Here is a 26,748-nt window from a genome sequence, read left to right on the forward strand (position 1 = left end):
AGAAGGATACTAAGAGTGCTAAAGAAGGATACTAGAGGTGCTAAACAAGGATACTAAGAGTGCTAAATAAGGATACTAAGAGTGCTAAACAAGGATACTAAGAGTGCTAAAGAAGGATACTAAGAGTGCTAAAGAAGGATACTAAGAGTGCTAAACAAGGATACTAAGAGTGCTAAAGAAGGATACTAAGAGTGCTAAAGAAGGATATTAAGGGTGCTAAAGCAGGATACTAAGAGTGCTAAAAAAGGATACTAAGAGTGCTAAAGAAGGATACTAAGAGTGCTAAAGAAGGATACTAGTGGTGCTAAACAAGGATACTAAGAGTGCTAAATAAGGATACTAAGAGTGCTAAACAAGGATACTAAGAGTGCTAAAGAAGGATACTAAGAGTGCTAAAGAAGGATATTAAGGGTGCTAAAGCAGGATACTAAGAGTGCTAAAGAAGGATGCTAAGAGTGCTAAAGAAGGATACTAAGAGTGCTAAAGAAAGATACTAGAGGTGCTAAACAAGGATACTAAGAGTGCTGAATAAGGATACTAAGAGTGCTAAACAAGGATACTAAGAGTGCTAAAGAAGGATACTAAGAGTGCTAAAGAAGGATATTAAGGGTGCTAAAGCAGGATACTAAGAGTGCTAAAGAAGGATACTAGAGGTGCTAAACAAGGATACTAAGAGTGCTAAATAAGGATACTAAGAGTGCTAAACAAGGATACTAAGAGTGCTAAAGAAGGATACTAAGAGTGCTAAAGAAGGATATTAAGGGTGCTAAAGCAGGATACTAAGAGTGCTAAAGAAGGATACTAGAGGTGCTAAACAAGGATACTAAGAGTGCTAAAGAAGGATACTAAGAGTGCTAAACAAGGATACTAGAGGTGCTAAAGAAGGATACTAAGAGTGCTAAACAAGGATACTAGAGGTGCTACAGAAGGATACTAAGAGTGCTAAACAAGGATACTAGAGGTGCTAAAGAAGGATACTAAGAGTGCTAAACAAGGATACTAGAGGTGCTAAAGAAGGATACTAAGAGTGCTAAAGAAGGATACTAGAGGTGCTACAGAAGGATACTAAGAGTGCTAAACAAGGATACTAGAGGTGCTAAAGAAGGATACTAAGAGTGCTAAACAAGGATACTAGAGGTGCTAAAGAAGGATACTAGAGGTGCTAAAGAAGGATACTAGATATGCTAAAGAAGGATACTAGAGGTGCTAAAGAAGTATACTAGAGGTGCTAAACAAGGATACTGAGAGTGCTAAAGAAGGATACTAAGGGTGCTAAAGAAGGATACTAAGAGTGCTAAAGAAGGATACTAAGAGTGCTAAAGAAGGATACTAGAGGTGCTAAACAAGGATACTAAGAGTGCTAAAGAAGGATACTAAGAGTGCTAAACAAGGATACAAAGAGTGCTAAAGAAGGATACTAAGAGTGCTAAAGAAGGATATTAAGCGTGCTGAAGAAGGATACTAAGAGTGCTAAAGAAGGATACTAAAGGTGCTAAAGAAGGATACTAAGAGTGCTAAAGAAGGATACTAAGAGTGCTAAAGAAGGATATTAAGGGAGCTAAAAAGGATACTAAGAGTGCTAAAGAAGGATACTAAGAGTGCTAAACAAGGATGCTAAGAGTGCTAAAGAAGGATACTAAGAGTGCTAAAGAAGGATACTAAGAGTGCTAAAGAAGGATACTACAGGTGCTAAAGAAGGATACTAAGGGAGCTAAAGAAGGATTCTAAGAGTGCTAAAGAAGGATACTAAGGGTGCTAAAGAAGGATACTAAGAGTGCTAAAGAAGGATACTAAGAGTGCTAAAGAAGGATACTAAGAGTGCTAAAGAAGGATACTAAGAGTGCTAAAGAAGGATACTAAGAGTGCTAAAGAAGGATACTAAGAGTGCTAAAGAAGGATACTAAGGGTGCTAAAGAAAGATACTAAGAGTGCTAAAGAAGGATACTAAGAGTGCTGAAGAAGGATACTAAGAGTGCTAAAGAAGGATACTAAGAGTGCTAAAGAAGGATACTAAGGGTGCTAAAAAGGATACTAAGAGTGCTAAAGAAGGATACTAAGGGTGCTAAAGAAGGATACTAAGAGTGCTAAAGAAGGATACTAAGAGTGCTAAAGAAGGATACTAAGAGTGCTAAAGAAGGATACTAAGGGTGCTAAAGAAGGATACTAAGAGTGCTAAAGAAGGATAATAAGAGTGCTAAAGAAGGATACTAAAAGTGCTAAAGAAGGATGCGAGAGTGGTTAATAAAGAGGCTAAAGAAGGATGCTAAGAGTGTTAAAAATTAATGCTAAGAGTGTTAAAGAAGGATGCTAGAATGCTAAAAAAAAACCACTAGAATGCTGAAGAAGAACACTACAGTTCTAAAGAAGGACGCTAGAGTGCTAAAGAAGGATGGAAAAAAAAGATACCAAGAGTGTTAAAGAAGGATACTAAGAGTGCTAAAGTAGGATACTAGAGGTGCTAAAGAAGGATACTATAGGTGATAAAGAAGGATACTAGAGGTGCTAAAGAAGGATCCTAGAGGCGCTAAAGAAGGATACTAGAGGTGCTAAAGAAGTATACTAGAGGTGCTAAAGAAGTATGCTAGAGGTGCTAAAAAAGGATGCCAGAGGTGCTAAAGAAGTATACTAGAGGTGCTAAAGAAGGATACTATAGGTGATAAAGAAGGATACTAGAGGTGCTAAAGAAGTATGCTAGAGGTGCTAAAGAAGGATACCAGAGGTGCTAAAGAAGGATACTAGAGGTGCTAAAGAAGGATACTATAGGTGATAAAGAAGGATACTAGAGGTGCTAAAGAAGGATCCTAGAGGTGCTAAAGAAGGATACTAGAGGTGCTAAAGAAGGATACCAGAGGTGCTAAAGAAGGATACCAGAGGTGCTAAAGAAGTATACTAGAGGTGCTAAAGAAGGATACCAGAGGTGCTAAAGAAGGATACTAGAGGTGCTAAAGAAGTATATTAAAGGTGCTAAGGAAGGATATTAAAGGTGCTAAAGAAGGATACTAAGAGTGCTAAAGAAGGATACCAGAGGTGCTAAAGAAGGATACTAGAGGTGCTAAAGAAGGATACTATAGGTGATAAAGAAGGATACTAGAGGTGCTAAAGAAGGATCCTAGAGGTGCTAAAGAAGGATACTAGAGGTGCTAAAGAAGTATGCTAGAGGTGCTAAAGAAGGATACCAGAGGTGCTAAAGAAGTATACTAGAGGTGCTAAAGAAGTATATTAAAGGTGCTAAAGAAGGATATTAAAGGTGCTAAAGAAGGATACTAGAGGTGCTAAAGAAGGATACTAGAGGTGCTAAAGAAGGATACTAAGGGTGCTAAAGAAGGATACTAGAGGTGCTAAAGAAGGATACTAAGGTTGCTAAAAAAGGATACTAGATGTGCTAAAGAAGGATACTAGAGGTGCTAAAGAACGATACTAGATATGCTAAAGAAGGATACTAGAGGTGCTAAAGAAGGATACTAAGGGTGCTAATGAAGGATACTAGAGGTGCTAAAGAAGATACTAGAAGTGCTAAAGAAGGATACTAAGGGTGCTAAAGTAGAATACTAAGGGTGCTAAAGAAGGATACTAAGGGTGCTAAAGAAGGATACTAGAGGGGCTAAAGAAGGATACTAGAGGTGCTAAAGAAGGATACTAAGGGTGCTAAAGAAGAATAATAGGGTGCTAAAGAAGGATACTAGAGGTGCTAAAGAAGGATATTAAGGGTGCTAAAGAAGGATACTAGAGGTGCTAAAGAAGGATACTAGAGGCGCTAAAGAAGGATACTAGAGGTGCTAAAGAAGGATCTTAAAAGGTGCTAAAGAAGGATACTAGAGGTGCTAAAGAAGGATATTAAAAGGTGCTAAAGAAGGATATTAAAAGGTGCTAAAGAAGGATACTAGAGGTGCTAAAGAAGGATATTAAAAGGTGCTAAAGAAGGATATTAAAAGGTGCTAAAGAAGGATACTAGAGGTGCTAAAGAAGGATACTAGAGGTGCTAAAGAAGGATATTAAAAGGTGCTAAAGAAGGATACTAGAGGTGCTACAGAAGGATACTAGAGGTGCTAAAGAAGGATACTAGAGGTGCTAAAGAAGGATACTAGAGGTGCTAAAGAAGTATATAAAAGGTGCTAAAGAAAGATACTGGAGGTGCTAAAGAAGGATATTAAAAGGTGCTAAAGAAGGATACTAGAGGTGCTACAGAAGGATACTAGAGGTGCTAAAGTAGGATACTAGAGGTGCTAAAGAAGGATACTAGAGGTGCTAAAGAAGGATACAAGAGGTGCTAAAGAAGGATACTAGAGGTGCTAAAGAAGGATACTAGAGGTGCTAAAGAAGGATATTAAAAGGTGCTAAAGAAGGATACTAGAGGTGCTAAAGAAGTATATTAAAGGTGCTAAGGAAGGATACTAGAGGTGCTAAAGAAGGATATTAAAAGGTGCTAAATTAGGATACTAGAGGTGCTAAAGAAGGATATTAAAAGGTGCTAAAGAAGGATACTAGAGGTGCTAAAGAAGGATATTAAAAGGTGCTAAAGAAGGATACTAGAGGTGCTAAAGAAGGATATTAAAAGGTGCTAAAGAAGGATATTAAAAGGTGCTAAAGAAGGATATTAAAAGGTGCTAAAGAAGGATACTAGAGGTGCTAAAGAAGGATATTAAAAGGTGCTAAAGAAGGATACTAGAGGTGCTAAAGAAGGATATTAAAAGGTGCTAAAGAAGGATACTAGAGGTGCTAAAGAAGGATATTAAAAGGTGCTAAAGAAGGATACTAGAGGTGCTAAAGAAGGATACTAGAGGTGCTAAAGAAGGATACTAGAGGTGCTAAAGAAGGATATTAAAAGGTGCTAAAGAAGGATACTAGAGGTGCTAAAGAAGGATATTAAAAGGTGCTAAAGAAGGATACTAGAGGTGCTAAAGAAGGATATTAAAAGGTGCTAAAGAAGGATACTAGAGGTGCTAAAGAAGGATACTAGAGGTGCTAAAGAAGGATATTAAAAGGTGCTAAAGAAGGATACTAGAGGTGCTAAAGAAGGATATTAAAAGGTGCTAAAGAAGGATATTAAAAGGTGCTAAAGAAGGATACTAGAGGTGCTAAAGAAGGATATTAAAAGGTGCTAAAGAAGGATATTAAAAGGTGCTAAAAAAGGATACTAGAGGTGCTAAAGAAGGATATTAAAAAGTGCTAAAGAAGGATATTAAAAGGTGCTAAAGAAGGATACTAGAGGTGCTAAAGAAGGATATTAAAAGGTGCTAAAGAAGGATACTAGAGGTGCTAAAGAAGGATATTAAAAGGTGCTAAAGAAGGATATTAAAAGGTGCTAAAGAAGGATACTAGAGGTGCTAAAGAAGGATATTAAAAGGTGCTAAAGAAGGATATTAAAAGGTGCTAAAAAAGGATATTAGAGGTGCTAAAGAAGGATATTAAAAGGTGCTAAAGAAGGATATTAAAAGGTGCTAAAGAAGGATACTAGAGGTGCTAAAGAAGGATATTAAAAGGTGCTAAAGAAGGATACTAGAGGTGCTAAAAAAGGATATTAAAAGGTGCTAAAGAAGGATATTAAAAGGTGCTAAAGAAGGATATTAAAAGGTGCTAAAGAAGGATACTAGAGGTGCTAAAGAAGGATATTAAAAGGTGCTAAAGAAGGATACTAGAGGTGCTAAAGAAGGATATTAAAAGGTGCTAAAGAAGGATACTAGAGGTGCTAAAGAAGGATATTAAAAGGTGCTAAAGAAGGATACTAGAGGTGCTAAAGAAGGATATTAAAAGGTGCTAAAGAAGGATACTAGAGGTGCTAAAGAAGGATACTAGAGGTGCTAAAGAAGGATACTAGAGGTGCTAAAGAAGGATACTAGAGGTGCTAAAGAAGGATATTAAAAGGTGCTAAAGAAGGATACTAGAGGTGCTAAAGAAGGATATTAAAAGGTGCTAAAGAAGGATACTAGAGGTGCTAAAGAAGGATATTAAAAGGTGCTAAAGAAGGATACTAGAGGTGCTAAAGAAGGATATTAAAAGGTGCTAAAGAAGGATATTAAGAGCGCTGCTTGAATTTACCGGTGACATTAATTGGGACGAGACAAGAGTTGATGACTCGGGACTTCATCCTCTCCTGGGGTGTGGGCAGCGGCAGGGCGCAGGACCAGTTGGTCTGCTTGTCCAGCGTGCTCGGCCTGTTGGGGATGGGACTCTTGGAGCGCTCACCCAGCGACGCCCCCTCACAGTGGGCGGAGTCAGAGGGCGTGGCCTGCAACACATGCATTCCTTTCATTATTATTGTCAAATGTGATGGATATCAGTCCATCCACAGTGGAAGCAGGAGTGCAGTACATGCCTGGGAGCCAAAGGGAAGTTAGCACATCAGCAGTGAGAGTGAAAGCTGAAGAAATGTGATGATAACCATAGAAGAAGAAGTTACACACATACCTCCACTGCCCAAGTCACGTGTTTGTTAACACAAGACACTAACTTCTACAATGTGATGAAACATTTGTTGTTTTCAAAAAGACAATCCTCATCTTCTAGTACATTCCAAGTTCTTACCTTCAGTTTGCAGCACTTGCAATGAAAGTGGGAGCCAAAGTGAAAGTGAAAGTGCTTCCTCAGGCTCCCACTAAAGCCCCAAAAGTAAAAGCTGCTCTCCAGCTTTTGTGTTTTATTTGCGGCACAAAAGTAAAAATGTGGAACAAAAGTAAAAATGTGGAACAAAAGGTTTCCATGGCAACGTTACTCGCTAGCAGCAGCAAAGAAGCTGATTGGTTGGAAGAAAAGGAAGAAACTTCATGGCAAGTGAACAGCTGGGGGTCACATGCATTGTGGGTAATCACCATCAGCACACACACACACACACACGCACACACACACACACACACACACACACACACACACACACACACACACACACACACTGAAAACAACATCCAAAGAAAGGAAAGGAAAAAGAAAAAGAAGAAAAAAGAAGAAGAAAAAGAAGGCTAAGAAGAAAGAGAAGAAGGAGAAGAGGAAGAAGAAGTGAAAAGAAGAAGAAGAAGTACAAGACGAAGAAGAAAAAGGAAGGAGAAGAAGAAGAAGAAGAAGAAGTAAGGAAAAGAAGAAGAAGAAGAACAAGACAAAGAAGAAAAAAGAAGGAGTATAAGAAGAAGAAGAAGGAGAAAAAGGAGAATAAGAATAAGAAGAAAGAGAAGAATAAGGAGAAGAAGAAGAAAGAGGAAGAAAAAGAAGATGAAGGAGAGGAGGAAGAAGAAGAACGAGAAAAGAAAAATAAGAAGAAGAAGAAAAAGAAGAAGAACAAAAGAACAACAAGAACAAGAAGAAGAAGAAGAAAGAGGAAGAAGAAGAAGAAGAAGTAAAAGAGGAAGAAGAAGATTAAAGCAGTAGGAGGAGGAAAAGAAGAAGAAGAAGAGAAGAAGAAGAAGAAGAAAAAGAAGAAGAAGGAGGAGGAGGAGAAGAAGAAGATTAAAGCAGTAGGAGGAGGAAAAGAAGAAGAAGAAAAAGGAGGAGAAGAAGAAGAAGAACATTAAGGCAGTAGGAGGTGAAAAAGAAGAAGAAGAAGAAGAAGAAGAAGAAAAAGAAAAAGAAGAAGAAGAACATTAAAGCAGTAGGAGGAGGAAAAGAAGAAGAAGAAGAAGAAGAAGAAGAAGAAGAAGAAGAAGAAGAAAAAGAAAAAGAAGAAAAAGAAGCATAAGAAGAAAGAGAAGAAGGAGGAGGAGGAGGAGGAGGAGGAGGAGGAGGAGGAGGAGGAGGAGAAGAAGAAGAAGAAGAAGAAGAAGAAGAAGAAGAAGAAAAAGGAAAGAAGAAGGTGAAGAAGAAGAAAGAGGAAAAAAAGAAGAAGAAGGAGAGGAGGAAGAAGAAGCAGAAAGAAGAGGAAGAAGAAGAAAAAGGAAAGAAGAAGGTGAAGAAGAAGAAAGAGGAAGAAAAAGAAGAAGAAGGAGAGGAGGAAGAAGAAGCAGAAAGAAGAAGAAGAAAAAGAAGCATAAGAAGAAGAAGATGAAGCAGAAGGAGGAGGAAAAGAAGAAGAAGGAGGAGGAGGAGGAGGAGAAAAAGGAGAAGAGTTTGGAGGTGAAGGAGGGGTGACAAGTACCTTTGTGTTCCAGGGGGAGAAGTGACAACAGTCGGTGGGAGAAGAGGAGCGCTTGTTGCTTTGGAACTGAATTCAAAGACAAAACATGACAACAAAAGAAAAGACAACAAAAGAGACAACAAATGAACACACAAGTACTTGACACACAAGATGGAGGAGGTGAGGGGGCGTGGCCTGTGTGGAACTCTCAATTGTACCTCATTTCCTAATGATAGTACATCTGCACCTAGTGGACACAACATGATAGTACATCTGCACCTAGTGGACACAACATGATAGTACATCTGCACCTAGTGGACACAACATGATAGTACATCTGCACCTAGTGGACACAACATGATAGTACATCTGCACCTAGTGGACACTACATGATAGTACATCTGCACCTAGTGGACACTACATGATAGTACATCTGCACCTAGTGGACACAACATGAACTACATGATAGTACATCTGCACCTAGTGGCCACAACATGATAGTACATCTGCACCTAGTGGACACAACATGATAGTACATCTGCACCTAGTGGACACAACATGATAGTACATCTGCACCTAGTGGACACAACATGATAGTACATCTGCACCTAGTGGACACTACATGATAGTACATCTGCACCTAGTGGACACTACATGATAGTACATCTGCACCTAGTGGACACAACATGAACTACATGATAGTACATCTGCACCTAGTGGCCACAACATGATAGTACATCTGCACCTAGTGGACACAACATGATAGTACATCTGCACCTAGTGGACACAACATGATAGTACATCTGCACCTAGTGGACACAACATGATAGTACATCTGCACCTAGTGGACACAACATGATAGTACATCTGCACCTAGTGGACACTACATGATAGTACATCTGCACCTAGTGGACACAACATGAACTACATGATAGTACATCTGCACCTAGTGGACACTACATGAACTACATCTGCACCTAGTGGACACAACATGAACTACATGATAGTACATCTGCACCTAGTGGACACAACATGAACTACATGAAAGTACATCTGCACCTAGTGGACACAACATGAACTACATGAAAGTACATCTGCACCTAGTGGACACAACATGAACTACATGATAGTACATCTGCACCTAGTGGACACAACATGAACTACATGATAGTACATTTGCACCTAGTGGACACTACATGAACTACATGATAGTACATCTGCACCTAGTGGACACTACATGAACTACATGATAGTACATCTGCACCTAGTGGACACTACATGAACTACATGATAGTACATCTGCACCTAGTGGACACAACATGAACTACATGATAGTACATCTGCACCTAGTGGACACTACATGAACTACATGATAGTACATCTGCACCTAGTGGACACAACATGATAGTACATCTGCACCTAGTGGACACAACATGAACTACATGATAGTACATCTGCACCTAGTGGACACTACATGAACTACATGATAGTACATCTGCACCTAGTGGACACTACATGATAGTACATCTGCACCTAGTGGACACTACATGAACTACATGATAGTACATCTGCACCTAGTGGACACTACATGAACTACATGATAGGACAACAACTTAAGTCTAATAAAACACTTAAAAATCATATTTCTATTTGTTTGACAGCTATGTTGACACAAACCTGATTTTTTTTTTTTAGCATTTAAGCTATTTTAACTCAACATTTTCTCCTGATGACTTTATATATATGTATATATATGTATATATATATATATATATATATATATATATATATATATATATATATATATATATATATATATATATATATATATATATATATATATATATATATATATATATATATATATATTATATAGCTCTATATATATATTTATATATATATATATGTATGTATGTATGTATGTATATATATATACACACATATATATATATATACATATATATATATATATATATATATATATATATATATATATATATATATATATATATATATATATATATATATATATATATATATATATTTTGGAGCTGTCTATATGTACATGTATATGTATGTATATGTACATGTACATGTATGTATATGTACATGTATATACATGTATATGTATATGTATATGGACATGTACAGTATATGTATATGTACATGAATATGTATGTACATATAAATGTACATGTACATGTATATCAGTGATGTGCTGTCAGGGGTGGCAAGTGAGGCAGTGCCTCACCTTGCCACCAGGGGGCTAAAAGGCTTAACCATGAGATGTTCAAAAACGAAGTAATAAAATAAAATAAGTTTGAATATTTCTCTTTTGGTCTATGCTGTCTATGTGACGTTGGTGTGGTTCCTCTATATTTCCATCATTTGCATGCTCAAAATCGCGGAAATTCCGTGTTTGCTGATGAAAATAACGCGGCGGCCGAGAAGCGAGGCAGACACAGGTGGTGCCTCCTGAGGCAGACACATGCGTCTGCTAGCACGTAGCTTTTAGCGTAACGTTAGCTCACTGTGCGGCGTGTGTGTGTTACAGACAGCAAAGCCCTGTCTGTCTGAGAGAAAGACAAGCATTATTGACCTACAGTTAACAACTAAGTTATTTCACTTCACCTTTTTCTGTGTTGAAGCAGCAAAAAAGGACATTCTGTTAAATGAAGAGTTTCTGTCTCTGATAGTTGATATAATAATGTAAGTGCATCATTAAGCCTACATGAACGCCATGGTGTTCAGGGATGAATAGTCTCTCCTGTTGCTATTGTACTATTTTTTCAGCTCTAGTTACATGAATCATTAGCAATGTAGCAGCCTAGTTTTGAATGGCAGGGTCCCTGCTATCACATGTTGATACAAATACAACATTTACATAATAACAATCAACTACAGGCTCCCCAAATGCTGTAATAAACTAAGCATGATGAGTTGAGCATATGTCAGCATGTGGCCCCACTTTGAACTCTTTTTTATCCCCACGCTTATTGCAAACGCTTACTTACAGTAAGTCATTCATTTGACTTTGTAAGTCATTATTTCGACTTAGTAAGTCATAATAATGACATACTTAGTATCTCAGGTAACTAGGACTGTTTTGTTTTTACTTTATGAAAAAAATATCGAGATATATATCGTATATCGCCATTCAGCAAATGTGGTGGCAGCAACGAGGTGGAGACGTGATGGCGACAGGCCAAGTCCTATCGATACTTACACCCACTCACCACACCCTTCCACGGTCCCCTACCCCTGGAGAGTCACCACCTTAACTAACACATTTTCTGGGGGAAACACTATATATGTATATGTACATGTATATGTATGTATAAGTACATGTATATGTGTGTATATATATGTATATGTACATGTACATGTATGTATATGTGTGTGTATATATGTATATGTATGTATATGTACATGTATATATATGTATATGTGTGTATATATATATGTATATGTACATGTATATGTATGAATATGTACATGTATATGTGTGTATATATATGTATATGTACATGTATATGTGTGTATATATATGTATATGTATGTATATGTACATGTATATGTATGTATATGTACATGTATATGTGTGTATATATATGTATATGTACATGTATATGTATGTATATGTGTGTGTATATATGTATATGTATGTATATGTACATGTATATATATGTATATGTGTGTATATATATATGTATATGTATGTATATGTACATATATATGTATGTATATGTGTGTATATATGTATATGTATGTATATGTACATGTATATATATGTATATGTGTGTATATATATATGTATATGTATGTATATGTACATGTATATGTATGAATATATACATGTATATGTGTGTATATATATGTATATGTACATGTATATGTGTGTATATATATGTATATGTACATGTATATGTATGTATATGTACATGTACATGTATATGTGTGTATATGTATGTATATGTACATGTATATGTGTGTATACAAATGTATATGTACATGTATATGTATGTATATGTATGTATATGTATACATATGTACATGTATATGTGTGTATATGTATATGTATATGTTTGTATATATGTATATGTACATGTATATGTATGTATAAGTACATGTACAGTATATGTGTGTATATGTATATATATGTACATGTATATGTGTGTATATATATGTATATGTACATGTATATGTATGTATACGTACATGTATATGTATGTATATGTATATATATGTACATGTATATGTGTGTATATGTATGTATATGTACATGTATATGTATGTTTAAGTACATGTATATGTATGTATATGTGTGTATATGTTCATGTATATGTATGTATATGTGCATGTATATGTGTGTATATGTATGTACATGTACATGTATATGTGTGTATATGTTCATGTATATGTATGTATATGTACATGTATATGTGTGTATATGTATGTATATTTACATGTATATGTACATGTATATGTGTGTATATGTATGTATATGTACATGTATATGTATGTATATGTACATGTATATGTGTGTATATGTACATGTATATGTGTGTATATGTACATGTTTGTATATGTATGTTTAAGTACATGTATATGTACATGTATATGTGTGTATATGTATGTATATGTACATGTATATGTGTGTATATGCACATGTATGTATATCTACATGTATATGTATGTTTAAGTACATGTATATGTATGTATATGTACATGTATATATGTACATGTATATGTATGTTTAAGTACATGTATATGTATGTATATGTACATGGGTTTGTACATGTTTGTATATGTACATGTATATGTATGTTTAAGTACATGTATATGTATGTACTGTATATGTACATGTATATGTGTGTATATGTATGTATATGTACATGTATATGTGTGTATATGTATGTATATGTACATGTATATGTGTGTATATGTACATGTATATGTACATGTATATGTATGTACTGTATATGTACATGTATATGTGTGTATATGTATGTATATGTACATGTATATGTGTGTATATGTATGTATATGTACATGTATATGTGTGTATATGTATGTATATGTACATGTATATGTGTGTATATGTACATGTATGTATATGTACATGTACATGTATGTTTAAGTACATGTATATGTACGTATATGTACATGTATATTTGTGTATATGTACATGTATATGTACATGTATATGTGTGTATATGTATGTATATGTACACATATATGTGTGTATATGTATATGTGCATGTATATGTGTGTATATTTATATGTACATGTATATGTATGTTTAAGTACATGTACATGTGTGTATATGTATATGTATGTTTAAGTACATGTATATGTACATGTATATGTGTGTATATGTATATGTATGTTTAAGTACATGTATATGTACATGTATATGTGTGTATATGTATATGTACATGTATCTGTTTGTAGATCAGTGTACTGTCTCACCGATGTCCAGCGTGCACCCTTCTTTCCTTTCCTGCGTGCAACAAGTGTAGATGGGTAGATGGACATGGGTGGTAGAGCAGAGATGGAGATGGTGACACGGCGCTCCCTGCTGGACGATGGTCTGCTCTGATGGTCTGTAACAACAACAACAACAACTACACATGAGGACATATTCACACACGTTATAATGAAAACATGATGTTAAAATGAAATGTTAGCATGTAGCTCATATAGCTATTCTAGTGTTGTTAATGTGAGTGTCCTCCTGTCCCAATCCCTAATGTTACATAGTTGACATCTATTACATTGGACAAGTACACAGTTACAGTGTACACAATAGTATACAATAGTGCTTCTTACTAACCAGCAAATGTAGTGAAGTCCTTTTATTATAATAGTACTATTAAGGCTGTAATGACAGACTTACAGCCACTAGGGGGCAGAGCGACATCTGTAAAGTCCCACAGCTGACAACTTTAGCATGTTATTATCCATCCATTTTCTACCGCTTATTCCCTAATCATGTTAATACATTTATATTATTATAATGATATTATAATCATGTTAATACATTTATATTATATAATGATATTATAATCATGTTAATACATTTATATTATAATAATTATGTTATAATCATGTTAATACATTTATATTATTATAATGATATTATAATCATGTTAATACATTTATATTATTATAATGATATTATAATCATGTTAATAAATTTATATTATTATAATGATATTATAATCATGTTACTACATTTATATTATATAATGATATTATAATCATGTTAATACATTTATATTATTATAATGATATTATAATCATGTTAATACATTTATATTATTATAATGATATTATAATCATGTTAATACATTTATATTATAATAATTATGTTATTATAATAATGTTATTATAATTATGTCATTTTAATCATGTTAATACATTTATATTATTATAATTATGTTATTATAATCATGTTATTATAATTATATTATTTTAATTATGTAATTATCATAATGTTATTAGAAGTATGTCATTACAATCATGTTATATGATTATAATGATGTTATTACAATCATGTTAATACAATTATATTATTGTAATTATGGTATTATAATGACGTGATTATAATAATGTTATTAAAATTATGTAATGATCTGTGTGCCATGAGAAAGTTGTTGTGTGTGCCATGAGAAAGTTGTAATGATGTGTGTGCCATGAGAAAGGTGGATGGTGTGAGACCTTGGTGCAGGTGTGCCAGGCGGTGCAGGTCTTGCACACAAGCAGGTCGGGTGGAGGATCTCAACAAGTTCCTCTGCTTGTGCCAAGGAGCTCTGTAGTGACATGTCAGCTTGCTCTCCACGTCCAGGTTGGACACAGCTGGAAGGAGACAACAATTAGTACTCTTAGACCACAACAGCTGGAAGGAGACAACAATTAGTACTCTTAGACCACAACAGCTGGAAGGAGACAACAATTAGTACTCTTAGACCACAACAGCTGGAAGGAGACAACAATTAGTACTCTTAGACCACAACAGCTGGAAGGAGACAACAATTAGTACTCTTAGACCACAACAGCTGGAAGGAGACAACAATTAGTACTCTTAGACCACAACAGCTGTAAGGAGACAACAATTAGTACTCTTAGACCACAACAGCTGGAAGGAGACAACAATTAGTACTCTTAGACCACAACAGCTGGAAGGAGACAACAATTAGTACTCTTAGACCACAACAGCTGGAAGGAGACAACAATTAGTACTCTTAGACCACAACAGCTGGAAGGAGACAACAATTAGTACTCTTAGACCACAACAGCTGGAAGGAGACAACAATTAGTACTCTTAGACCACAACAGCTGGAAGGAGACAACAATTAGTACTCTTAGACCACAACAGCTGGAAGGAGACAACAATTAGTACTCTTAGACCACAACAGCTGGAAGGAGACAACAATTAGTACTCTTAGACCACAACAGCTGGAAGGAGACAACAATTAGTACTCTTAGACCACAACAGCTGGAAGGAGACAACAATTAGTACTCTTAGACCACAACAGCTGGAAGGAGACAACAATTAGTACTCTTAGACCACAATCATGTCCACAAAGTCCGACTAGGACATCATTTAAGACTTGAAATCTTTCACCTTATCTTGATTATTAATTGATCATATTGAAATGAATGTCCTGCTCACACTTCATGTGAACACATGCTGTGTTTACTACTCTGTCCACTAGATGGCACTGTCCCTCTACTAGTCATGCACACACACACACACACACATACACACACACATGTATATTTGGGTCATGCTGATTATGCAAATGAGATGATGAGGTCATCTAACTACAAAACACATTTGTGGTAAACATAATAATTATGTAGTATTTTAAATATTTATGTAGTATTTTTTAATATTGATGTAGTATTTTATTCACATACACATATCCAATATCTTCATATCAAGAAGACTACGCACCTTTTTACAGTAATATGATTATTAATAATGATTATACACATTAATAATAATTATTATGCACATGAACTGTAATATGATTATTAATAATGATTATACACATGAACTGTTATATGATTATTAATAGTGATTATACACATTAATAATTATAATTATTATGCACATGAACTGTAATATGATTATTAATAATGATTATACACATGAACTGTAATATGATTATTAATAATAATTATACACATGAACTGTAATATGATTATTAATAATGATTATGCACATGAACTGTAATATGATTATTAATAATGATTATACACATTAATAATAATAATTATTATGCACATGAACTGTAATATGATTATTAATAATACTTATGCACATGAACTGTAATATGATTATTAATAATAATTATGCACATGAACTGTAATATTATTAATAATAATGATTATACACATTAATAATAATAATAATTATACACATGAACTGTAATATGATTATTAATAATGATTATACACATTAATAATAATTATTATTATGCACATGAACTGTAATATGATTATTAATAATACTTATGCACATGAACTGTAATATTATTAATAATAATGATTATACACATGAACTGTAATATGACTAATAATAATGATTATACACATTAATAATCATTATTATTATGCACATGAACTGTAATATGATTATTAATAAAGATTATACACATGAACTGTAATATGATTCATAATAAGGATTATACACATGAATACTAATAATTATTATGCACATGAACTGTAATATTATTAATAATTATAAACATGAACTGTAATATGATTTTTAATAATGATTACATCCATGAACTGTAATATGATTATTAATAATAATTATGCACGTGAACTGTAATATGATTATTAATAATGATTATACACATGAACTGTAATATGATTATTAATAATAATTATGCACATGAGCTGTGACATGATTATTAATAATGATTATACACATGAACTGTAATATGATTATTAATAACAATTATGCACATGAACTGTAATATGATTATTAATAATGATTATACACATGAACTGTAATATAATTATTAACAATAATTATGCACATGAACTGTAACATGATTATTAATAATAATTATACACATGAACTGTAATATGATTAATAACAATTATGCACATGAACTGTAATATGATTATTAATAATGATTATACACATCAACTGTAATATAATTATTAATAATAATTATGCACATGAACTGTAATATGATTAATAACAATTATGCACATGAACTGTAACATGATTATTAATAATGATTATACACATGAACTGTAATATAATTATTAATAACAATTATGCACATGAACTGTAATATGATTATTAATAATGATTATACACATGAACTGTAATATAATTATTAACAATAATTATGCACATGAACTGTAACATGATTATTAATAATAATTATACACATGAACTGTAATATGATTAATAACAATTATGCACATGAACTGTAATATGATTATTAATAATGATTATACACATTAACTGTAATATAATTATTAAAAATAATTATGCACATGAACTGTAATATGATTAATAACAATTATGCACATGAACTGTAATATGATTATTAATAATGATTATACACATGAACTGTAATATAATTATTAATAATAATTATGCACATGAACTGTAACATGATTATTGACAATGATTATACACATGAACTGTAATATAATTATTAATAATAATTATGCACATGAACTGTAATATGATTATTAATAATGATCATACACATGAACGGTAATATAATTATTAATAATAATTATGCACATGAACTGTAACATGATTATTGACAATGATTATACACATGAACTGTAATATGATTATTAATAATAATTATGCACATTCACTATAATAACATTCCCACCCTATTGAGGACCAGCTGGTGTGACCCCGCCCTATTTCCAAGTCCACTAATCCTGAGGCGTGTTGATGACATCATCATCCATCAAGGAGCTTCTGGCAGCCCTGCAGGCCACAATCATGCTTCTCCCTTGTAATTTGTCCAGACAGGAGCTAAGCCCCGCCCCCTGCCACGCCCACAAGCCAGCCTGGGAACACAGGCATGTGTCAGTCAGTCATGTTTGTTGCTGTCTGCTAGCAGTCACTTCATCAAAGTCACACACTTCCTGCATGTTTGCTGGTCACAACACTTCAGTCAATGTTCTAGCAAGCGCACTGGAGAACATTCTAGAACATCTGCTCACACCCCTCCCCCGACCTTATGACCCACTAATCTGTTTATGGTCCAAACCAGCACAGCATTCCAACAACCTGAGGGACACACTGCTGTTAGCATGTAGCTGACATAGCTATGGCCCCAGCAGACCACCAGCATACACCCCACAGGGCAGCTGATAAGATCAGTGCAATAAAGACTGCATAATAAACTTCTCCTCACTAGAAGAACGTGTGAGCCCTCTGGAACTTGACAAGTGTTCATCATGTAGCATCATAGACTTAAGTACTTCCTGCTTCCCCTCAGAGGTCAGCTGACATCAGGTGGTATCACGTAATCTCAGGTGGCATCAGACATTATTATCAGGTGGTATCACGTAATCTCAGGTGGTATCAGATATTATTATCAGGTGGTATCACGAAATCTCAGGTGGTTTCAGATATTATTATCAGGTGGTATCACGTAATCTCAGGTGGTTTCAGATATTATTATCAGGTGGTATCACGTAATCTCAGGTGGTATCAGATATTGTTATCAGGTGGTATCACGAAATCTCAGGTGGTTTCAGATATTATTATCAGGTGGTATCACGTAATCTCAGGTGGTATCACGTAATCTCAGGTGGTTTCAGATATTATTATCAGGTGGTATCACGTAATCTCAGGTGGTATCAGATATTATTATCAGGTGGTATCACGAAATCTCAGGTGGTTTCAGATATTATTATCAGGTGGTATCACGTAATCTCAGGTGGTATCAGATATTATTATCAGGTGGTATCACGTAATCTCAGGTGGTATCAGATATTATTATCAGGTGGTATCACGTAATCTCAGGTGGTATCAGATATTATAATCAGGTGGTATCACGAAATCTCAGGTGGTATCAGATATTATTATCAGGTGGTATCACGAAATCTCAGGTGGTTTCAGATATTATTATCAGGTGGTATCACGTAATCTCAGGTGGTATCAGATATTATTATCAGGTGGTATCACGTAATCTCAGGTGGTATCAGATATTATTATCAGGTGGTATCACGTAATCTCAGGTGGTATCAGATATTATTATCAGGTGGTATCACGAAATCTCAGGTGGTATCAGATATTATTATCAGGTGGTATCACGAAATCTCAGGTGGTTTCAGACATTATTATCAGGTGGTATCACGTAATCTCAGGTGGTTTCAGATATTATTATCAGGTGGTATCACGTAATCTCAGGTGGTATCAGATATTATTATCAGGTGGTATCACGTAATCTCAGGTGGTATCAGATATTATTATCAGGTGGTATCACGTAATCTCAGGTGGTATCAGATATTATTATCAGGTGGTATCACGAAATCTCAGGTGGTATCAGATATTATTATCAGGTGGTATCACGTAATCTCAGGTGGTATCAGATATTATTATCAGGTGGTATCACAAAATCTCAGGTGGTATCAGATATTATTATCAGGTGGTATCACGAAATCTCAGGTGGTTTCAGATATTATTATCAGGTGGTATCACGTAATCTCAGGTGGTATCAGATATTATTATCAGGTGGTATCACGTAATCTCAGGTGGTATCAGATATTATTATCAGGTGGTATCACGTAATCTCAGGTGGTATCAGATATTATTATCAGGTGGTATCACGAAATCTCAGGTGGTATCAGATATTATTATCAGGTGGTATCACGAAATCTCAGGTGGTTTCAGATATTATTATCAGGTGGTATCACGTAATCTCAGGTGGTTTCAGATATTATTATCAGGTGGTATCACGTAATCTCAGGTGGTATCAGATATTATTATCAGGTAGTATAATGTATTATCGGGTGATATCAGATATTATTATCAGGTAGTATAATGTACTATCAGGTGATATCAAGTAAAGTTAAGGTTCCACCGATTGTCACACACACTCACTAGGTGTGGTGAAATTACCCTCTGCATTTGACCCATCACCCTTGTTCACCCTCTGGGAGGCGAGGGGAGCAGTGAGCAGCAGTGGTGGCCACGCTCTAGGAATCATTTTGGTGATTTAACCCCCAATTCCAACCCTTGATGCTGAGTGCCAAGCAGGGTCCGATTTTGTCCACGTAGTTTGATGTCGTATCAGGTGATATCAGCTAGCATCAGTTGATATCAGGTTTGATTGATTGAGACTTTTATTATATATCACGTAGTACCATCAGATAATAGTATCAGGTAATATCACCAGACAGTAGTATCAGGTGATATCAAGTAGTACCATCAGACAGTAGTATCAGGTGACATCAGATAGTAGTATCAGGTGATATCAGGTAGTATCATCAGACAGTAGTATCAGGTGATAACAGACAGTAGTATCAGGTGATATCAGGTAGTGCCAACAGATAGTAGTATCAGGTGACATCAGATAGTACAATCAGATAGTAGTACCAGGTGATATCAGATAATACAATCAGATAGTAGTACCAGGTGATATCAGATAATACAATCAGATAGTAGTACCAGGTGATATTAGGTAGTACCATCAAACAGTAGTATCAGGTGATATCAGGTAGTATCATCAGATAGTAGTATCAGGTAATACCATCAGACAGTAGTATCAGGTGATATCAGGTGGTACCATCAGACAGTATAATCAGGTGATATCAGGTAGTACCATCAGATAGTAGTACCAGGTGATATCAGATAGTACAATCAGATAGTAGTACCAGGTGATATTAGGTAGTACCATCAAACAGTAGTATCAGGTATCAGGTAGTTTCATCAGATAGTAGTATCAGGTAATACCATCAGACAGTAGTATCAGGTGATATCAGGTGGTACCATCAGACAGTATAATCAGGTGATATCAGGTAGTACCATCAGACAGTATTATCAGGTGATATCAGGTAGTACCATCAGACAATAGTATCAGGTGATTTCAGACAATAGTATCAGGTGATATCAGACAGTAGTATCAGGTGATATCAGACAGTAGTATCATTTGATATCAGGTAGTACAATCAGACAGTAGTATCAGGTGACATCAGATAGTAGTATCAGGTGATATCAGGTAATATCATCAGACAGTAGTATCAGGTGATATCAGGTAATACCATCAGATAATAATATCAGTTAATATCACCAGACAGTAGTATCAGGTGATATCAGGTAGTACCATCAGACAGTAGTATCAGGTGACATCAGATAGTAGTATCAGGTGATATCAGGTAGTATCATCAGACAGTAGTATCAGGTGATAACAGACAGTAGTATCAGGTAGTGGCATCAGATAGTAGTATCAGGTGATATCAGGTAGTGCCAACAGATAGTAATATCAGGTGACATCAGATAGTAGTATCAGGTGATATCAGGTAGTACCATTAGACAATAGTATCAGGTGATATCAGACAATAGTATCAGGAGATATCAGGTAATATCATCAGACAGTAGTATCAGGTGATGTCAGGTAGTACCATCAGACAGTAGTATCAGGTGACATCAGATAGTAGCATCAGGTGATATCAGGTAATATAATCAGACAGTAGTATCAGGTGATATCAGGTAGTAGTATCAGGTGATATCAGGTAGTAGTATCAGGTGATATCAGACAGTAGTAACAGGTGATATCAGACAGTAGTATCAGGTAGTACATCAGGTAGTAGTATCAGGTAGTACATCAGACAGTAGTATCAGGTGATATCAGGTAGTACCATCAGACAATAGTATCAGGTGGTATCAAACATTAGTATCAGGTGGTATCAGGTAGTACATCAGACAGTAGTATCAGGTGATTTCAGGTAGTAGTATCAGGTGATATCAGGTAGTATGTAACCGTGTAGTCAGCAGAAAGTAGACAAAGGTGAGATCCTGACTGATCACATGATGTTCTTTGATGTGTGTGTAGCCACGCCCACTTCCAGCAGCTTCACCTGCACTTTGATGTGGGACAGGAAGTGGGCGGCATGACCTCATGTGGCCTGGGGCGGTAATGATGTAATGATGCACTTCCTGACATTTCTTGATCTTTCATCTGATGACCCAACTACAACTACAAGACCAAGGTGGCGCCCCCTGTGGCCTACATGGAACATACACTGTCACTCCCACTTCTGGACTTGAATAAACATGTCATGCTAGCATGTGGCTATGATCATGTTATAGTGTATGTGTATATGTTATATTTATGGTTAAGGTCAATAGTTGTGGTTAACGATGATTTGTCCTCCAAGGTGAGGTGTTTAGTGGACATGAGGTCATCAAAGCAGCAGTTTAGTTGCAACATGTTTCATAGAAGTGAGTCAGTGTGAAGGATAAAAGACTTTAGTGAGGACAAAGTTCTTTGTTAGCATACACCTTACACTACATTAGGGCTGGGCGATATATCCATATACGTGATATATCGCGGGTTTGTCTCTGTGCGATATAGAACATGACTATATGGTAAATATTACATCATACACATATGTCAGTCATACTTTACATATTACATCATACACACATGTCAGTCATACTGTAAATACTACATCATACACATATGTCAGTCATACTGTAAATATTACATCATACACATATGTCAGTCATACTGTACATATTACATCATACACATATGTCAGTCATACTGTAAATACTACATCATACACATATGTCAGTCATACTGTACATATTACATCATACACATATGTCAGTCATACTGTAAATATTACATGATACACATATGTCAGTCATACTGTAAATATTACATCATACACATGTCAGTCATACTGTAAATATTACATCATACACATATGTCAGTCATACTGTACATATTACATCATACAAATATGTCAGTCATACTGTAAATATTACATCATACAAATATGTCAGTCATACTGTAAATATTACATCATACACATATGTCAGTCATACTGTAAATATTACATCATACACATATGTCAGTCATACTTTACATATTACATCATACACATATGTCAGTCATACTGTAAATATTACATCATACACATATGTCAGTCATACTGTAAATATTACATCATACACATATGTCAGTCATACTGTACATATTACATCATACACATACGTCAGTCATACTGTAAATATTACATCATACACATATGTCAGTCATACTTTACATATTACAACATACACATATGTCAGTCATACTGTAAATATTACATCATACACATATGTCAGTCATACTGTAAATATTACATCATACACATGTCAGTCATACTGTAAATATTACATCATACACATATGTCAGTCATACTTTACATATTACATCATACACATATGTCAGTCATACTTTACATATTACATCATACACATATGTCAGTCATACTGTAAATATTACATCATACACATATGTCAGTCATACTTTACATATTACATCATACACATATGTCAGTCATACTGTAAATATTACATCATACACATATGTCAGTCATACTTTACATATTACATCATACACATATGTCAGTCATACTGTAAATATTACATCATACACATATGTCAGTCATACTTTACATATTACATCATACACATATGTCAGTCATACTGTGAATATTACATCATACACATATGTCAGTCATACTTTAAATATTACATCATACAAATATGTCAGTCATATTGTAAATATTACATCATACACATATGTCAGTCATACTGTAAATATTACATCATACACATGTCAGTCATACTGTAAATATTACATCATACACATATGTCAGTCATACTTTACATATTACATCATACACATATGTCAGTCATACTGTAAATATTACATGATACACATATGTCAGTCATACTGTAAATATTACATCATACACATATGTCAGTCATACTGTAAATATTACATCATACACATATGTCAGTCATACTGTACATATTACATCATACACATATGTCAGTCATACTGTAAATATTACATCATACACATATGTCAGTCATACTGTAAATATTACATCATACACATATGTCAGTCATACTGTAAATATTACATCATACAAATATGTCAGTCATACTGTAAATATTACATGATACACATATGTCAGTCATACTGTAAATATTACATCATACACATGTCAGTCATACTGTAAATATTACATCATACACATATGTCAGTCATAATGTAAATATTACATCATACACATATGTCAGTCATACTTTACATATTACATCATACACATATGTCAGTCATACTGTAAATATTACATCATACACATATGTCAGTCATACTTTACATATTACATCATACACATATGTCAGTCATACTGTAAATATTACATCATACACATATGTCAGTCATACTTTACATATTACATCATACAGATATGTCAGTCATACTGTGAATATTACATCATACACATATGTCAGTCATACTTTAAATATTACATCATACAAATATGTCAGTCATATTGTAAATATTACATCATACACATATGTCAGTCATACTGTAAATATTACATCATACACATGTCAGTCATACTGTAAATATTACATCATACACATATGTCAGTCATACTTTACATATTACATCATACACATATGTCAGTCATACTGTAAATATTACATGATACACATATGTCAGTCATACTGTAAATATTACATGATACACATATGTCAGTCATACTGTAAATATTACATCATACACATATGTCAGTCATACTGTACATATTACATCATACACATATGTCAGTCATACTGTAAATATTACATCATACACATATGTCAGTCATACTGTAAATATTACATCATACACATATGTCAGTCATACTGTAAATATTACATCATACAAATATGTCAGTCATACTGTAAATATTACATCATACAAATATGTCAGTCATACTGTAAATATTACATCATACACATATGTCAGTCATACTGTAAATATTACATCATACACATATGTCAGTCATACTTTACATATTACATCATACACATATGTCAGTCATACTGTAAATATTACATCATACACATATGTCAGTCATACTGTAAATATTACATCATACACATATGTCAGTCATACTGTACATATTACATCATACACATACGTCAGTCATACTGTAAATATTACATCATACACATATGTCAGTCATACTTTACATATTACATCATACACATATGTCAGTCATACTGTAAATATTACATCATACACATATGTCAGTCATACTGTAAATATTACATCATACACATGTCAGTCATACTGTAAATATTACATCATACACATATGTCAGTCATACTTTACATATTACATCATACACATATGTCAGTCATACTTTACATATTACATCATACACATATGTCAGTCATACTGTAAATATTACATCATACACATATGTCAGTCATACTTTACATATTACATCATACACATATGTCAGTCATACTGTAAATATTACATCATACACATATGTCAGTCATACTTTACATATTACATCATACACATATGTCAGTCATACTGTAAATATTACATCATACACATATGTCAGTCATACTTTACATATTACATCATACACATATGTCAGTCATACTGTGAATATTACATCATACACATATGTCAGTCATACTTTAAATATTACATCATACAAATATGTCAGTCATATTGTAAATATTACATCATACACATATGTCAGTCATACTGTAAATATTACATCATACACATGTCAGTCATACTGTAAATATTACATCATACACATATGTCAGTCATACTTTACATATTACATCATACACATATGTCAGTCATACTGTAAATATTACATGATACACATATGTCAGTCATACTGTAAATATTACATGATACACATGTCAGTCATACTGTAAATATTACATCATACACATATGTCAGTCATACTGTACATATTACATCATACACATATGTCAGTCATACTGTAAATATTACATCATACACATATGTCAGTCATACTGTAAATATTACATCATACACATATGTCAGTCGTACTGTAAATATTCCATCATACAAATATGTCAGTCATACTGTAAATATTACATGATACACATATGTCAGTCATACTGTAAATATTACATCATACACATGTCAGTCATACTGTAAATATTACATCATACACATATGTCAGTCATAATGTAAATATTGCATCATACACATATGTCAGTCATACTATAAATATTACATCATACACATGTCAGTCATACTGTAAATATTACATCATACACATGTCAGTCATACTGTAAATATTACATCATACACATATGTCAGTCATACTGTACATATTACATCATACACATATGTCAGTCATACTGTAAATATTACATGTAAATATTACAGAAGATCCTAGATAGAAGATGCTAGATAGAATATCCTATATAGTACATCCTAGATAGAACATCATAGGTAGAACCTCCTAGATAAAAATCCTAGATGGAACATCCTAGATAAAAATCCTAGATAGAACATCCTAGATAGTACACCCTAGGGAAAAGATGCTAGATAGTACATCCTAGATAGTACACCCTAGAGAGAAGATGCTAGATAGTACATCCTCGATAGTACATCCTAGATGGAAGATTCTAGATAGGACAGTTT

At 34.1% G+C, this 26,748-nt stretch overlaps 1 protein-coding gene across 5 annotated transcripts in view; it reads right to left on the reverse strand.

The window, feature by feature from the left end:
- LOC133644358 (actin remodeling regulator NHS-like) overlaps window positions 1-26,748 on the reverse strand; it is a 172,220-nt gene that overhangs the window by 25,422 nt on the left and 120,050 nt on the right. For 4 of the 5 annotated variants that reach the window (XM_062038771.1, XM_062038769.1, XM_062038770.1 and 1 more), the window contains 4 exons: window positions 14,762-14,899; window positions 13,511-13,644; window positions 8,060-8,125; window positions 6,037-6,226 (listed from right to left, as the gene is read on the reverse strand). In XM_062038771.1, the coding sequence (XP_061894755.1) occupies window positions 6,037-6,226; window positions 8,060-8,125; window positions 13,511-13,644; window positions 14,762-14,899 (528 nt within the window). The remainder of the gene's footprint in view (window positions 1-6,036; window positions 6,227-8,059; window positions 8,126-13,510; window positions 13,645-14,761; window positions 14,900-26,748) is intronic. The other variant, XM_062038773.1, reaches the window with a different exon arrangement.

Source organism: Entelurus aequoreus, linkage group LG27 (assembly GCF_033978785.1).
Source record: "Entelurus aequoreus isolate RoL-2023_Sb linkage group LG27, RoL_Eaeq_v1.1, whole genome shotgun sequence".
Taxonomy (NCBI): Eukaryota; Metazoa; Chordata; class Actinopteri; order Syngnathiformes; family Syngnathidae; genus Entelurus; species Entelurus aequoreus.